Here is a 16,956-nt window from a genome sequence, read left to right as displayed (position 1 = left end):
TTCCTATATTTAAAAATGCTTCTCTTCCCTACCCTGCTGTGTGAGACCCACAGAGTGAAATGAAGGTAACAGACTACAGAGAAAGCTGTGAAGGGCGCACAATGTAGAAATTCTCTTCCAGTGAATCATTTTACATGTTACTTTCAGCAATAATATATATGATTTTAAGCTATTGTCCTTTTAAGTCCTACACAAAACACAGCAGACCTTACAGTCGCTTTTTGGTTAAACTGTGCCCAACAAATTGGTTTCTTTTGATATCTTGTAAGCAGCAAACTACACTCCAATCTAAGCCATGCCTTGACAAGCTGTTAGAAATCCTCATTCAGGGAGTTTAGGCTCTGAGCCTACAAATGCTTTATGCACATGGTTAATTTCATGTATCCAAGTAGTCCCCTTGAAGTCAATGGGAGAACTCAAGTGCTTAAATGTTAAGCACGCACAGCTGGAGGACAGGAGCTTTACATTTTTTTAAAAAGAACAAATGCGAGATGCAACTCAGATTTTGTTCACTTACAATGCTTTGACGAAGCCAGTATCTCTCTTGCATGCCTGGGTTCCTGCCTTTCAAATAAGATTACATGGGCCTAATGCAGAATGGGGAAAATTAGGTAGCCGGAGCAAAAGATGCCATTTCACTTAACTTCTGCTTTGCTAGAAGACGACTGGCCTGTTGGTGGGACTCAATATTTGAAAATCTTAAACTCCACCACATTTCAGATCACTGAAGTATTCATGCAAAAGCTGAGCTGTTTCTATTTTGGAACAGTCTGCTGTGTATCTTAGGTATTTGTTGGTTTTGGTTCTAAACAGAGCATCTGATCAAACTGGAGCAACAGATCTACCTCCATCTTGTCAAAAGCAAAGTTGTGAAAGACAATGGTTGCCTTTTATACCTGTAAAGGAAAGTCTTGTTTTCTCTTGGTACCTCACTTTTTTAAGTCATCAAATGTTTACCAAAAATAAACCATCAGTAACATGCACATGTCAAAGTTTAAAAAAAAAATCAAAGCTTTATTTAAAGCTGTCATTACAATCTAGTAGCAGGTACACTCTGCTCATCTGGCAAGACTCTTGCATTGCTTTTCTCTCCTGTTTTGCAAGGAGGGGGCTAGTTTCAGTGAATACCTTCTCATGCATAGTTTTACATATGGTATTGCATTAAACCTGTAGGTTTTAACTGCAGCAAGCCCCATGAATTCTAGCGTTAAGTGATGCAATTCTAAGTTTAGTACACAAGCGCTAGGACTTTGAACTAAAGTGCAAAAGACCTAAGTTCAGTTTATTTAAAATGTGCAGTCTTCATTAGGCATATACAAATAAAATGCTAATTAGCTATTGCACTGTAAAATTAATCCATTAGTAATCTGCATTTTGTTTTGCTACCCCTTTACGAGAGCTATATTCTACACATCAGTAAAATAATCTCAAGAGTTGTACATCAGTGGTGGTTAGCATCAAAGTGTTACACCATAGTCAGGTCTACACACAAGTTGTACGGTGCAAACCTAGTATGGAGACAATTATATTGGTTTATTTAAAAAAAAACGCTCACTGTACATAAAAGAAAAATCAGGTCAACTATCATCCAGTGCTAAGAACTTATCAAGTTTAATCAAAGCTGTGTGAACAGTTTTAGAGTAAGACGTTTTAGGGGGCCCAATCTGCCTTCCTTGGTGTTCTCATTCACCTGTGTGAAGTAGGTGTAAAATCACTGCCCTTTTAACGGAGTAGTGTTTAACCAGCTTTTTCACTTTGGTGTAAACAGTAACTCAAGGTAGTGGAGAATGAGGCCTGCTATTTAATAGTAAAAGCTATGGAATCCTGAAACAGAGCAACTTGCTCCCTAGAACTGCTCCCTCTAATCAAGGCATGCCGATTTTCACAGCTGTTTACAGAGCTACTCTAGATTTTCTTTCAGAGGAGACAACACTTAATTCTAAATATTGTAATAAACTGCTCCAGTGCCTTGCAAACTTTAAGTACTACACACAGTTTTCAGATTGTTAAACTAAAATTGGAAGGCTGACAATTTTTTTAAAAAGCAGATGTTAATTTTTACTTCTATAAAAAAAATTAACAGTGATACAAACACAAGTCCTTCCCCTTTCCACTCTGCTAAACGTACACGTGGGAGGGGAAGAATCTTTCACGTTCTATAGTGGGAGAAAAGCAGCAGAACAGATGCTGCTTACTGACCCAAGGCCCTGCTGCTGCAGACATGGATGTGCTTAATTTCATGGGTGTGAGTAATCCCCTCGTCAATTGCATAGAGTTAAATGTGCGTAAATCTGCACAGGCTTTTAACTGTGGTTCCTTAATCTGCCTCTGCTGGTAAAGGGAGCATATAAGCATATTTTCAAACTAGGAGCCTAAGGGACGTGATCCATCAGGCCTTCTGCACAAGCAACTCCCAGCAAAGTCTTGCTTTGAAGGACCACAAGCCTGGGCTCCAATTTAAAGCATTTTGCGGGGTTAATCTGTTCAGAAGCCCATGCTATGTCCCTAGTAATTGTTTTTCAAATCCTGCTATCACATTTTGATTTGGGAATATTAAAAAACAGGGTGTGGTTTTTTTTAATGCTGCTTTTGACAAAGATATTCCTGATTATTAAGCAAAAAGACAATTCCCCTCCAATTACCCTGCTGCTAGTTTCAGCTTGCTGTGATTAAGCGTGGTAAATTTTTGCCTTACATACTATAATTCTATTACATGAAACCTTTCCAACCTGTCAAGGTTGCAGGGGGCCAGTGTCGGCTCCTTGAAAAGATGCACTGCTTTATATACTCAATATGCATGCATCACCACATCACGCTACAAGGGGCCCATTGACTGCCCGTTTTGATTTTCTGGAGACAGTTAACAACTGAAGACAAGGGGAGTTTGGCACAGAAATCAGCACTTTCAAGTTTCTCAGTTATCGTTTGTGAGAGTCACTGTTGACAAGGCCAGCCCTGGCTTCGTGCAAAATAAAAGTGTTTTTTCTAATGCTACATTGGTACACAGCATAGTTTCGTTCCATTCAGCGAGCAGCCCCTCCCCCAGTAATTACTAGAAGAATTGGAAGTTTTAGATGTCCCCAAAATATCTTGTTTTGGGGAGCAACAAAACAGTCTTTTAAAAACAGGAATTGTTCTGGGCAGAACTGTTCCACTTCGAAGCCTTACGTTCAGATTTCCCCGTTTTCCAGAAGCCCATAGTTTACTTCCAGGTACAAAAACGAACCTGGTTCTTACATCACCCCTTTTAAGAGGCAGGGCTCAGAAAATCAGACCATTCACAGAGGGGTGTAAGGAGAGAGAGGAATTGCTTAGGGTAGTTCAAACACGTACAGCTAGAAGTGAGGGGATCAAAAGGAGAAAAGAAACAAGGCTGAATTACATCCCCAGTTCCCAGCTGCGGGGCCTATGCAATAAGGGAAGCTTCAGTGGCCGAATCATTTAAAGCCAGACAGGACAGAGCCCTACACAATGTGCTACGGGGAACAATCCTTGCCCAGCGGGGAGACAGACTGGCCCTCACTGTGGCCTTGGTTGCATTTATATATTGGCACAAAATAAACGATCCGACAAACCCGGCTGCATTTCACTTCTTCTCCATGAAGGGGCTGAAGAGACCCCACTCGAACGCCAGCATGGCCTGAGGGGTCAGCCTCTCTTTGGGCTTCTTGAAGTTATCTTTCTCTGTGCGGAGAGCTCGCAGCACGTCCACCGGATCCGTCTTGCCCGTGAATTTCTGCACTGATTCTTCCCTGCAAGTTCAAGCGACACCCGTTGTGTGCCCCGTACGTAGCAGCAAAGGGAATCAAGACTCAAGGCCAGGTTTGGTTTTCTGGGACTCCGGTGGCCATCTGGAGTCTTGTTTTTAGAGACTCCCTTTGGCTTTACACCAGAGTAACAGAGCAGAATCTGGCTGTAGTCTGTCTCCTCCCACCACCCTCACTGGTGGGGAGCAGGCTGGTGGAGGGGTGGAAGCCAATGGGGAGGGTATCTTCTTCTGTCATATCCCTGTAGAAGGCTGGCTAGGAATGAGTTATCCTGGATGGGGAGCTAGGGGGAGATGAGACCCCCCCCCGCCCCATCACGTACCTGATGCTTCTCATACTGGTGGGAAGGCAAAATTCCCCTTCCCCTGTGAGTCACCAAGTGAAAGGTCTGTTGCTGGAAGGCAGGAAAAGCAGCCGCATTCCTCGGCCTGGTGCAGGACGGGGCAATGCTATGGGGCATCTCCGTTCCCGCAGAGCCCGCTGTCCCCTCACACTCAACTGGGCCTGCCAGTGAGGCACTTGGTGCCCAGGGGGCTGCGGGAGGCGCTGAACTACTCACGAGACCCGCAGGAAGGGGTTGTAGTGGAACTCCTCCTGCAGAGTGGAGGGCACCGTGGGCAAGTCCTCGTCGTCTCGGAGCTGGGGAGAAACCACAGACTCGTTCAGCATATGGAGACGGTCCCCATCACTGAGCTCATGGAGAATATCAGAGGCAGATGCTTAGAAGCTCCTAGACATGGGGACAAGCACCTTAAACACACAGACCAATTAGAGGGGAAACAAATCTAGCGTTCGCAGAACTCAACGTTCGTTCCAGCCTCCCCCTCCCGCTGGGACTCTCCGCTTCGGAAGGGGAAACACCTACTTTTGCCCAAGCGAGTTTCTTTTTCACAATCTCGTTCTCCGGTTCCACTTTCAAAGCAAACTTGAGGTTCCTCACGGTGTACTCGTGCCCACAGAACACTTTCTGCAAGGCAAACGAGACAGTGCACCTTTACAGCCTGCATGTTGCCCTGGGCTTGGTACCTCCCCACCCAGGATAGCACGTCTTGAGACGGCGTCCCAGCGGCGGAGACCCCAGGTGAGCTCCAGGGGACGAGCGTTCCCGCCTGTGGAGGAGCCTGGATGTGGAACTCCCTCAGCCAGAGCCACGGGCTGCTGGTCTTCAGAGTGCACCGCAGAGCTCCGCTGCTTAGCCAAGCAGCTGCTTGACCTTGGGCGGAGATTCTGGAGGGCTCTTCTCTCTAGCGGGCTGGGGCGTCCTACCAAGGGAGGATGCATTTAATGCACGTGGTTTGCCCACTGCAATTAATCCAGGGGGAAGCAGCTGCCTGGGGAGAGCTCTGGGCCTGATTCCCCATAGTCACAGTGTCTAGGAATGATTTGGGGGGAGCTCTCTGGCCCGTGTCATGCAGGAGGTCAGACTAGATTATCACCAGGGTCCCTCTGACCTAGGAATCCGACACATGCTGAGGGGACGGTGGGAAGTAGACGCTGGTGGAGCGTTCTGGGCCCAGTCCCCACACTCATGGAGCAGCCACGGCCATTCCGGTCAAAGAGTGGCATTTGGCCAACGTGTCAAATGGCAAGAGGCTGGTGCCAGCCAGAGAGAATCCAGGCAGCGCACGTTGCTCAAGAAGATGGAGAAGCACGTTGGCACCAACGTGCTGCGGGCATAAAGCTCTGCCCGGCCTGCTCCGAGACACAGAGAGGGAGATGAAGGGAAATAGGGGAGAGGGCCCGGACACCCCCTGAAATAGGCGCGACACTCACAGTGTCCTTTGGCAAAGCACCCAGGATTTCAGTCAGGTTCCTGTACATCTGCTCGGCCGTCCCTTCAAAGAACTTCCCACAGCCACCAATGAACAAGGTGTCACCTGGGCGGGGAAACACGTCACCTTATTGCGGGGAGGGCAAGGAGCTTCTGCCTGCAGGGCAGGCGGGAAGCCTGTGGCCAGGGGCTGATGCCTGGGGGAAGCCCACCCTGCTGTTGTATCTGTGCCAAGGCTGAACCAGACTTTACTCCCTGGGGTTGGCAGTCAGGCATGTTTTGCTGGTCTAGTGGGCAGGGCACTATTCCTAGCTCTGCCACAGGCTTCCTCTGTGCCCTTGGGCAAGTCACTTAGGCATATAAATACTTAAGAGGATCTGGACCTCTGGGCTTCAGTTCCCCATCCACACAATGGGAATAACAGCTCCGCCCTGCCAGGTCAGGGGCCAGAGAAGGGCCTAGACAGATATCACTTTAAAGGAAAACAAAGCCCATCTTGCTCAGGCTTACCCTTAAAATGAGGCAGTTCCCATGCAGATCGCAGCTAAAGGAGGATGGAATCTGAATGATTCTGGGTGGAATTCTAGTCTAATGATCGGTCCCCCCACATAGCTCACTCAAAGGGATCTCAATCGGAGACTGTCTGAGACTTTTCAGCTCCGGCTGGCTTCTCAAGAAGGTGCTGAATACCTGAAAAGACGGCTGGAGCATCTGGGGAGTTCTCTTCCCACATGAAATAACACACGTGGCCTGACGTATGGCACGGCGTGAACAGGCACCTCACGTTAATATCCCCGAACTGCAGAGACAAAGGGGCAATCCGGGTTGGTATTATCACCACACCTAGGGACCGTAGTCAAGGACCGGGACCGCACTGCTCTAGGCGCTGCATAAACACAGAACAAAGAGATGGTCCCTGCCCCAGAGAGCTTCCAAACCAAGCAATACGGACTTCCCTTCTTCACGACAGGATGCTACAGCAGATCAGCTTACTTCCATCCCAGCCGAGATCTGCTAGCCGACATTTTTCAGAAGTCACCTGCTTACTCTTCGGTACAACTGAAATCACCAGAAAGGCCTGGCTTTGCAACCATTTTAGAAGCAACGCCTCACCGTGGAGAAGAGAAGTATCTTCTTGTTTGGAACAAAGGTGAGTGACTTGGCACATCAGCGTGATGATGACCCCTCCCCAGGAACGTCAGAAGCTTCCTAAAAGCGCGGCAGGTCACCAGTGGCCCTAACCATGGCCCCACTCCCATGCTACCCCTTACCCCCCCAAGGCCCTGCCCACATGCCACCCCTCAGGCCCCACCCCCCACTCACTCCTCTCCATCCCTGCCCTGTCACTTGCCCTTACTACCGATACAAAGTGGGGGGCCATGGCCCCGGCCCCCCTATGTTCTGGCAGCCCTGCCCCTCCCTTACCTCAATAACTAGATGACTCAAGATGGAAATGGGGCAACCAAAAGATAAAATTCTCAAAGACAGACATGCAAGAATATTTTCCATGTTCCCCACCTGCTAATGCCAAAGACGATGCAGGACAACAAGTGACAATTATGCTTAGTATTTATAAGGCATTTTTCCCTCTTCCTGGCATTTCACCAACAGGACAAATAGCAAATTAAGATTCACAACAGGCAGATGTTATCCCTGTGTTACGCGTGGGGAAATTTAGATTGGGGATTGGCAGTTTCTGGCTCACAGGCCTGTGCTCACATCCACCCCAGAGTATATAAAGCCGGCTATGAAGTTCGTCCACAGGATCTATTTGAACAAAGACGGGCTGCAAAATTTCTGGCACTGTGTTGACTGGCAGTGTTCAGATCTAGGATTTGGTTCAATGCGTTCTAAAGAAAAGGGTCATTTGTAAAATTCAGATGCACATTTGGATTTCAAAGAGTCCCCGAGCAGAGGCGATCTATCACATGTGGATTTATAACCTTGGGAAAATGCTACCATCTACTGGCTATTTGTTCCACATGAGAATCTGCCACAGAGAAACCTGGCAGCAGTAAACCAGGGAAGGTTATTGACGCTGGATCCTAGCACCGACCCCCGCGCGGCGATCCCATAGATTCCCACGCACGCTAAAGCAGAGACAGACCGAAATGAATTAGTAGTTGGAGCAACTGACAGGCAGCAGCTTTCTCGCGCTTCCCCCCTCTCCCCTGGTCACAGCAGTGGGTTACACAGCAGGAAAAACCAAAGACAGTAAGAGTGTGTGTAGTGGGAGCATGGACCGAATCCTTCCTTCGGTTACGCCCCTACAATCTCATGCACATTCATCCCCGGGCAAGCAAAGGACTCTCTCGCTCTGGTCCCCGTTCTCACATTGACTCCCTGTGGGTCTTTGGGCACATCACTTCCCAGCTCTGTCCTTCGCCATCACCCTCAGTAAAACAGGGATCCTGACACCGACCTCCCTGCCAGGGCTCAGGAGGTGTCATTCAATCGTGTGTAAAGAGCTTTGAGATCCTGAGGGGGGCGCTAAGTGAGACAAGAGGAACAACAATGTTAATAATAAACCTCCAGTCTCGTACCTTTAACTCCTCGTTGTGAGTCACCTTGTGTGTCAAGGCTCCAATCCGCTCATCTGCTCCATACACCTGCAGCTCTGGATACACCTTGGCCAGTTCTTCATTTCCTCGGGCGTGGTCCCTTCACAGACAGGGAGTGAGATTAGCGTCTCCACGATACACTTGGCATTTACTGATACCCCAGAGGAAGGGGGAGGGCTAAAACGAGTCTCAGGCTCCTGCATCAACGTAACCCTAGCGTTACAGTACTGCGGGGACAGCCCTGGTGTGTGCTGTGACACGAAAAATACCGCAACTCAAGATTTCAGAGCATGGAAAAGGGCCACCTGACATTCTGGAACAGGACACAATTTATCCATATGTGAGCACAGCAGCCCAATAGACCTGTTCTGCATTCAGGACCCAATCCTGGGGAGCACGGAGAGCACTCTGCTTCCACCTCACAGGATCGGGTCCCTTGATATCTCTCAGATCACAGAGTGTTGCTGTCATGTCATGAGCAGGGATTTCTGCATAGATCTCCCCCCAAGCCTCATGCACTCTGATGAGAGCATACTATGAACATAAGAACGGCCATACTGGCTCAGACCAAAAGTCCATCTATCTAGCCCAGTGTCTCGTCTCCCGACATTGGCCAATGCCTGGTGCTTCACAGGGAATGAACAGAACAGGGCAATTATCAAATGATCCATCCCATTGTCCAGTCCTAGCTTTTGGCAGTTAAGAGGTTTAGGGCACCCGGAGTATGGGGTTGTGTCCCTGACCATCTTGGCTAATAGCCATTGACAAACCTATCCCTCACAATACAGGTTGACTGTGTGTTGTGTAAAGAAGTACTTCACCGAGTGTGTTTTAAACCTGCTGCCTGTTAACTTCATCGGGTGACCTCTAGTCCTCTAGTCTGGTTTAACTTGGATTTAAACTTGAAGAGTGGTCAGTTTGGATGAGCTATTACCAGCAGGAGAGTGAGTTTGTGTGTGTATGGGGGTGGGGGGGATGTGAGAAAACCTGGATTTGTGCAGGAAATAGCCCAACTTGATTGTCATGCACATTGTGTAAAGAGTTGTCACTTTGGATGGGCTATCACCAGCAGGAGAGTGAATTTGTGTCGGGGGGTGGAGGGTGAGAAAACCTGGATTTGTGCTGGAAATGGCCCACCTGATGATCACTTTAGATAAGCTATTACCAGCAGGACAGTGGGGTGGGAGGAGGTATTGGTTCATATTCTCTCTGTATATATAAAGTCTGCTGCAGTTTCCACGATATGCATCTGATGAAGTGAGCTGTAGCTCACGAAAGCTTATGCTCTAATAAATTGGTTAGTCTCTAAGGTGCCACAAGTACTCCTTTTCTTTTTGCGAATACAGACTAACACGGCTGTTACTCTGAAATCTAGTCCTTGTGTTACGCAAAGGGGTAAATAACACGTCCTTAGTCACTTTCTCCCATCATTCGCGATTTTATAGACCTCTAGCATATCCCCCCCCTTAGGCATCTCTTTTCTAAGATGAACAGTTCCAGGCTTTTTAATCTCTCCTCCTATGGAAGCTGTTCCATCCCCCTAATCGTATTTCTTGCCCTTCTCTGCACCTTTTCCATTTCTAACATACAGTACTGTACCCCTTTCCTCTCCACAGCACTTACCAATGGTGATGGGTGGTAAGAATTGCTTTAAGTGCAACGCCTTCTTTTCTGACAATTTCTAGTAACTAAAATGGGGGGGAAAAAGAGTCATGTCAAAGAGCATAGATTTTAATAAGATCCTGTGTCGGAAAGTTAATCATTAAAGACCCTAAAGACAATCTTGAAAGCCTTGCTGCTTCCTGAAACACGACTCTGCAAAACTAGCATCCTGCAGGGTCTCCCAGTGACTTCAGATTATGTGTGAACAGATCACATTTGAGGAGGCAGTGATTCTAACTACCAGCCCTGAAAATTCACCCTGCGATCAGCATAATACTTGGCGCTGGAAAGGCAGCGTAAAAAACAGCTGGCACACAAAAAGCCACAGGTACAAGAAACAAGGCGCAGCCTCTTGGGATGGTTTTTCATGCAACATAGTATTAAATGTTGTCAAATGCGATTTCATTTATAAATCAGAACCCAGCATCAGTGAAAGAGTTAAGTGATGGATATTTTTGTTAGAAGAAAGAGGTAACCAGAACAGTGGGTCTCTGCCTGGCAGTTTGAACGTGAGCAAATAATACTACACACAGCTCCTGACCGCCCCTCTCCTGGGAATCAAAAGAAGTGCTTAGTACATCATGTATCTTCCTAACACTGTGAGCTTCCATAAACTCTTTCAAGATGTCTTATCGCAAATGTCACAAACTCAGCCCGTTTCTGGTAGGATCTTTAAGCATGATGCCTTCGGGAGCTCCCTAGAACACTGGGGGAATCCACTCTGTGATCACAGACAGATCAGATCGGGGTAACTCACACTACACCACTGGAAATCCAACTGCAAATACGCCCCTAATTCGAATCCCCCTCCCAAATATTCGCAGCATTGATATTGACAGGGATTCCTACCAATCGGGAGATTGTGATATTGGCTTCCACTTGTGCAACAGCGCTTTTTGGCCCAATTTGCATAAGCGTGTGCACAAAACTGTATGCATGTCATTTGCACATGCAATCACCACAACTGCACATGCACTCACAGCACCTCCAGGTACAAATTATGTGCATGCCTTTCACATCTTTTCACATCAATATGAAAGTCTGGCCTTGGGCATTTGCATCATTTTGGTCTGATTAAGGGTCAAACTGTGATCAGAAATGATACTGGGCACAAGAAGGGTGCAAAGGGCAACCCACCTGCAGGAGAGAAAGGGCTGCCCAGAGGCAGCCATGCTATCAGCATGACCACTCCCAAGGGGACGAGAAGGTGAAGCATAGCCCCACTGTCTCCCACCCCAGCCGGCCAGCCCTGGAGGGGAATGCACCCTGCACCCCTTTTAGGGATATAGCAGCAGCCATACTCCCCCATGCTCCTGGAGGCATCATGCTTCCAGAGCCTATCGGAAATGGAGACAGATCCTCTCTCCCCGACGGGCCCCCTGCCCAGCCAGTGACTGTATTTGATGGCCAGGTTGGCAGTGGATGAATTCTGTCAGATACAAGCTGTGTTGCTATGAGAGATGCTTTTTCCACGCTGCTAAGCCCAGTAGCTCCAACCTGCTGCACCATGATTGGCTCAGCTGCCAGTCTCAAGGCCAGCTAAAGCAGGGAGAGTTGAGCGCAAGACTAAACACCTAGCCTCATAACAAAAAACTCCCAAATTCTTCACTGGTTATAGAAACAGAGCCAGGCTGCCATTCTGGTGAAAAGGAACACTACCAACCCCCTGTGCTGCATGAAGCCTCCTGGTGGAAGGCAGTCTCTGGAAGCCAGGGCCCCAGGAAGTTTGATGCTGTTAGCAAGAAAAGACTTCAGAGTTGGCTAGTGGAATGCAATCGCACAGATCATGAGGGAGATGGACAACTATAGACTTGAAATCCTGGGCATCGGTGAGAGGGGAGTGTTAGGTGTGGATAAGAAGTACTTCGAGCAAGAGGACACCACCACACAGGGAGCAGCGCCCCATACAACAGATTCTGTGGGGGAAAAAGTCATTCATCAACTGCAATCAATGAACCAATGCAACGTAGATGCCGAACTCCAAACCAGAGGCCTAAAGATGTCAATCAGTGCTCTGCTCCAACAGAGGAGCACAGCGATGACGACAAGGAGGACTTCTATAATTGCCTCTGAAGTGTGATTGACAGACTACCTAAACGTGACTTACTCCTTGTCTTGGGCAACTTTAATGCTGGAGTAGAATGTGATAACCAAGGAATGGAAAGAGCAACAGGGAAGCATGAGCTGGGAACCATCACCCAAAATGGCAAGAGACTCATTGAATTGTGTTTGGTCACCAACCTAGTTCTTGCAAGTAGCCTGGTCCCTCACAAAGACACGTGGAATTTGTCAGATGGCAAAACAAAAAATCAGATCGACCACAACTGCATTCGCCGAAGATGCAGGTAATCTGTCCAAGATCTAAGGGAATACTGAGCAGCAGATGTTCACAGCAACCACAATCTTTGCATTGCTAAACCGAAATTAAAACAAGAGGAAGATCAACTTTAAACAGAAAGTGGTAAAGAAAATCGACAGTACAAAACTGAAACCAGAGAGTCCTGTGAGAAATTCCAGCGTGAACTAAGGAACAGATTGCAGGCACTGACAGAGGCAGAGAAAGGTGACACAGAATGGGCCTGAAGAAAAAGGGCAGCACTCAGAGACAATGTGAATCAAGCTGTACCAGTCACAGTCAAATATCAACACAGACAGAGCAAGAACTGGATAGGCCAAGAGACGTGGCGTCTCAGCAAGGAAAGAAAAATTACCAAAGGAAAACTCCTGAATTCTAAGACCAACAAACTATTGGAAAATGTACAGGAGGAGTACAAGAAAGCAGACAAAGCAGTGAAAAGCAGCTCAATGAAAGATAAACGGAGATATGTTGAAGACTGAGCAGCAGAAGCTGCTGCTAGCATAGGAAACCACAGAGCCACTTACCAAGTGACTAAAACCCTGTGTGGAAACTTCAAAACAGGACATGGGCCAATAAAAAGCAAAGAGAGAAGAAAGAAAGATCACAACTGAGGTAGAACTGAAAAGCAGATAGGCAAAGCATTTCAAAGAAATCCTCAATAGACCCAGCTCCACTTCAGCATCTGATGTTGGTGAAATACATGGACCTGATCAACTTGACTAACATCGGTCACTAGAGAAATATCAGAAGTGAAGGCTGCAATCAAAAAGCTGAAAAGTAACAAAGCAGCAAGAGATGATCCAATTCCAGCAGAAATGCTAAACGTGGTTGATACCATAATCTTAACGAAACGGACAGAGCTGTTCAACCAAGTTCGGGGAAAAAAGACCCCTCCTGACCAGTGGAAACATGGAATCATTGTCAGAATACCCAAAAAGGGTTGATCTTACTGACTGTAGCAACTGGAGAGGAGTTGTAGGGAAAGCCTTCTGCCGTGATACTACACAGGATGAAAGGCAGTTGACACAAAGATTAGGGAAGGCCAGGCTGGATTCAAGCCCAAGAGATCCTGTGTGGATCAGATGTTCACACTAAGGTCCATCATAGAAGAATGTGTAGAATGGCAATCTCCCCTCTTGGTCAATTGCATTGATTTTTCAAAAGCCTGCACAAGACCGTGGAATATTCCTCAGTCCTACGGCATCCCAGCTGAAGTTATCAAGATCATCAAGGAAGTTCTGTGTAAGGGTGAACACCCAGAAAACAGAGCGCTTTAATATGGACACTGGCGTGAAACAGGGCTGCATTTTATCTCCACTGTTCTTTAGCACTGCCATAGACTGGATAACGAAGAAGTGTATTAGCAACACAAACATCAGTATAGGATGGGTAGATGGCAAATGCCTAGAAGACCCAGGCTTTGCTGATGATATTGCGCTACTAAGTGACACCCTGGAAAAGTTACAAACAAAGACAGACAACCCAGCAACAACAGCATGCCAAGTAGGGCTCAAAATTAGTTATGCTAAAACAAACATCCTTGAAACCAAGACGTCAAGCAGTAACATCACATTAGAAGGCAAAAATATCAAGAAAGAACAACAGTTCACCTACCTGGGCAGCACCATTTTAGCCAACGGAGACCCCAAGAAAGAAGTGACACCAAGGGATAGGAAAGGCATCCACAGCATTTACAAAACTCATCAACGTATGGAATCAAGGCTACACAGCACCAGAACAAAACTGAGAATTTTCAATTCAGACGCAATCTCGGTGCTAAGATATGGCTGCAAGAACCGGAGATCTACTAAAAAGTCAGACAGAAAATGAGACACCATTGAAAATAAGTGCCTATGAAAGATTCTGGGCACTGGCTGGAGAGAGCATCACCAATGAAGAGATCTGAGAATTCACCAACCCACAGCTCGTTTCTGCCATACATAGGGCATGTACTTCGGATGACGATGCACACGGCTACCTGCATGTAGCAGTCCAGTGGAAACGAACTCGTGGGAGGAAACAAGGACGCCCAAGAGAAACCTTAAGAACCCCCATTACCAGGGAGGGCACAACTGTCTATCTCAACACCATAGAGCAAATGGAAGCAGGAGCAAATGACAGAGAGGAATGGAGAAGACTGGTTTCCACCCTGTGTGCTCACACGGGATGTAATAATGTCCTAATAAAGCCCAGGGCTTTAGAGGCGGTTTTTTTAAATCGACATAAAATACAGTTTTAGTACCATATTCTTAAGGCTGCTCCAGATCAGGCCTTAAGCTATTAATTAATTGTTTGAATCAGCAAAGCAACAGTCACTAACAGTCAGATTTCCCTTGGTACTTACAGTATTTATCCCTTTAGTGTAAGGAACGCAGCACACAATGTGGAGATATATCAGAGACTCAGACTCTCCAATGAACTCGGCCTGGGTGGAACTCTGTACTACTGGGGTTCTGCACTGGAACAAGGATCAGCCCATCTGGAGCTCAATGCAGGATGGAGGCTTCTGTTATCAGAGGGTACATCTGCACGGCTATAAAAGACCCGTAGCACAGCTGCCCTGACTCAGCTGACTTGGGCTAGCAGGGCTCTGGCTGCGGGGCTAAAAAGGGCAATGTAGATGTCCAGACGTGGCTTGGAGCCCAGGCTCGGAGACCCCACAAAGGGGGAGGGTCCCAGAGCCCGGGCTCCAGCCTGAGCCCAAACACCTACATTGCAATTTTAGTTCCACAGGCCAATTGACCCAGGCTCTGACACTTGGTGCCACAGGTTTTTTATTGCCATGTCGATGTACCCTAAGACAACAGGCAAGTGCTTAAGAATGGATCCCCATCATTTCCATCTCACCATTAATGCTGCTTGTTTGTTTTTGTGCCTCAAAAGCTCAAAAATCACAAGTCAGGCCTCTAAAATCAGGAGGTTATTTTTAAAAACTCTGATCATGTTTAAGCCAATTAAATAATTTTAATAAAATAATTAACAAACAAATAATAATTTAAAAACTAATTTGGGTTTTATCTCTTTGCCTTCTGGTTTGTGAGACTTGAGGATCAGATTTTCAGGCTCTTCCCCAAACCATGAAGAGGACTAGAAACTTTCATTTAAAAAACAATTAAGCTGAGATTCTCACAGAACGATAGGACTTTAGCAGCATCACTCCAAAAACCTAGTATTGCCAGGCCCATGATAAAAATCACCAGAGTTGGCAACACTGCATTTTGGATAATGAAACAACCCAGGCCAGTTTCACCTTTGTTTCTAGTCAGTTTCATTTTCCATCCTCTCCACTAGCACAAGACAGTTCTTGTGTTTGGGTGTCCAGCACTGCAGGCCAAAGTGTGAATCAAGAAAAACAAAACAAAAACATTTTTACTTCAATTTTTAAAAAAACGTTTAAGGCTCTTCTGTTTGTTTTAGGCGGTATAACATCTTTTTTGACCTTTCCCCCTAAAACAATGTACATTTTGGGCCTAAGCCATAGTCAAGTGTCATTTTACAACACACAGTTGCAATCCCAGGGTCCATCCTACAGACCCACACTGAGTAACTTTTAAATCCTGCAAACAGAGAAGCATTTACAAGATTGGGCCTCATTTGTACAGCACCTGGCACAACAGGACCCATTGGGACTGGGAACTTCAGGCACCATCACAATACACAGGTTTAATAAATACAATGGCTTCTTGTTTTTCCTGATTGTAACTTTTCACTGAGCTCAGACCTGCTGCAGGCATCCACCCTGGACTAACTAACCCCATAGCCCGTATTTGATAGGTCCCTATGTGCTCTTAGTGGAAGCCAAGCTAACCCAATGCTCTAGATTCCTTCCTGTGGTGTCTACAAACAAGCCAGCCTGCTCTGAATAAACGTCCTGAACCAGGACCAGATGTCCCTCAACTTCAAGGCTTTAAGTAGCAAAATTCCTAGTTACCCTCTTGGGAACAGCCGCATCCACTGCAACAGCTTCCTTGGTATTTTCCTCAATGACCAAGTACATGTAGTTATCTTCCAAGACTGAAATAACTTTGACCTTCATAGTCCCAGGGTTGTGAAGCTCCCCCTGAGCTGTAAGGGCAATTCCATTATTTTAGAACTATCCCACACAAATCACAAGAAATAATCTTCCCAGAACACACTGTGGGGGAATTAATGAGACACACGGAAGCCCCCAGCCCACGCGCAAAGCATCCTCCAGCCCCGGGTGAACCCCCCGCACCCAGGTGCCCATCACCCCCCGCCAATGTGGAAAAAGCCCACACGCGGTGTGAAAATCCCCGCACGCCGATCACCTCCTCCACCCCGGTGCAAATTAATCAGCTGTCTGCTAGTGTCACCCCCCCCATGCCCTCGTGCACCCCCTTTCACACGCGTGTGCAACAACCCCCGTGCACACCCAGCCCGGCTCGCGGGTGATCGCGGCAGCCCCGGGGTTCGGTACCTGCTTCCGCGGGGACCGGGCAGGCTGCGGGGACCGGGAGGCCCCGGCCGGCGGATCGGAGCGTAGCCCTGTCACTGTGCGCCAGGGCCCGCCCCCAGGGCCCGGAGCCAGCCGCCTCCATCCCCGGCCCCCGCCGGGGCCCGCCTCCCGGCTCTCCCCAGCAGCTGCGCTCAGCCCCGGGCGGCCGCCGCCCGTTCTCCTGCGCTGCCCCGGGACAATCTGCGCGACCCCAGCAGCGGCTGCCCGCTTCTGGGGCTGCGGGCGCTGGGTGTGCGACCGTGCAGGGGTCGTGCAAGGCCAGCTGCTGCGGGGGGAAAGGGGGCGCAATCCCCCCCCGCTTAACCCTCCTCTTCCTCTCTCGACCCCCCCGTCCCCTGCCCAGCAACCCAAAACACCTG

General features: G+C 47.8%; 1 protein-coding gene across 3 annotated transcripts; it reads right to left on the bottom strand.

The window, feature by feature from the left end:
- Window positions 1-987: 987 nt before the first annotated feature.
- On the bottom strand, window positions 988-16,648 carry LOC140918089 (hydroxyacylglutathione hydrolase-like protein). 3 transcript variants are annotated; one of them, XM_073361741.1, is made up of 9 exons: window positions 16,563-16,648; window positions 16,052-16,185; window positions 9,723-9,787; window positions 8,082-8,199; window positions 6,229-6,337; window positions 5,541-5,644; window positions 4,633-4,734; window positions 4,327-4,406; window positions 988-3,752 (listed from the first exon to the last, which is right to left on the bottom strand). In XM_073361741.1, the coding sequence occupies exons 2-9, from the start codon at window positions 16,154-16,156 to the stop codon at window positions 3,587-3,589; spliced, it is 849 nt and encodes a 282-aa protein (XP_073217842.1). In that variant the 5' UTR covers window positions 16,157-16,185; window positions 16,563-16,648; the 3' UTR covers window positions 988-3,586. The 3 variants fall into 3 exon arrangements, with proteins under 3 accessions (XP_073217842.1, XP_073217841.1, XP_073217843.1); XM_073361740.1 differs by having other exon boundaries at window positions 16,559-16,642; XM_073361742.1 differs by lacking the exons at window positions 9,723-9,787; window positions 16,563-16,648 and having other exon boundaries at window positions 16,052-16,159.
- Between the last annotated feature and the right edge of the window lie 308 nt (window positions 16,649-16,956).

Source organism: Lepidochelys kempii, chromosome 10 (genome assembly GCF_965140265.1).
Source record: "Lepidochelys kempii isolate rLepKem1 chromosome 10, rLepKem1.hap2, whole genome shotgun sequence".
Taxonomy (NCBI): Eukaryota; Metazoa; Chordata; order Testudines; family Cheloniidae; genus Lepidochelys; species Lepidochelys kempii.
Note: the sequence above shows the minus strand (reverse complement) of the source record. Positions and strands in the feature narration are given on the sequence as shown.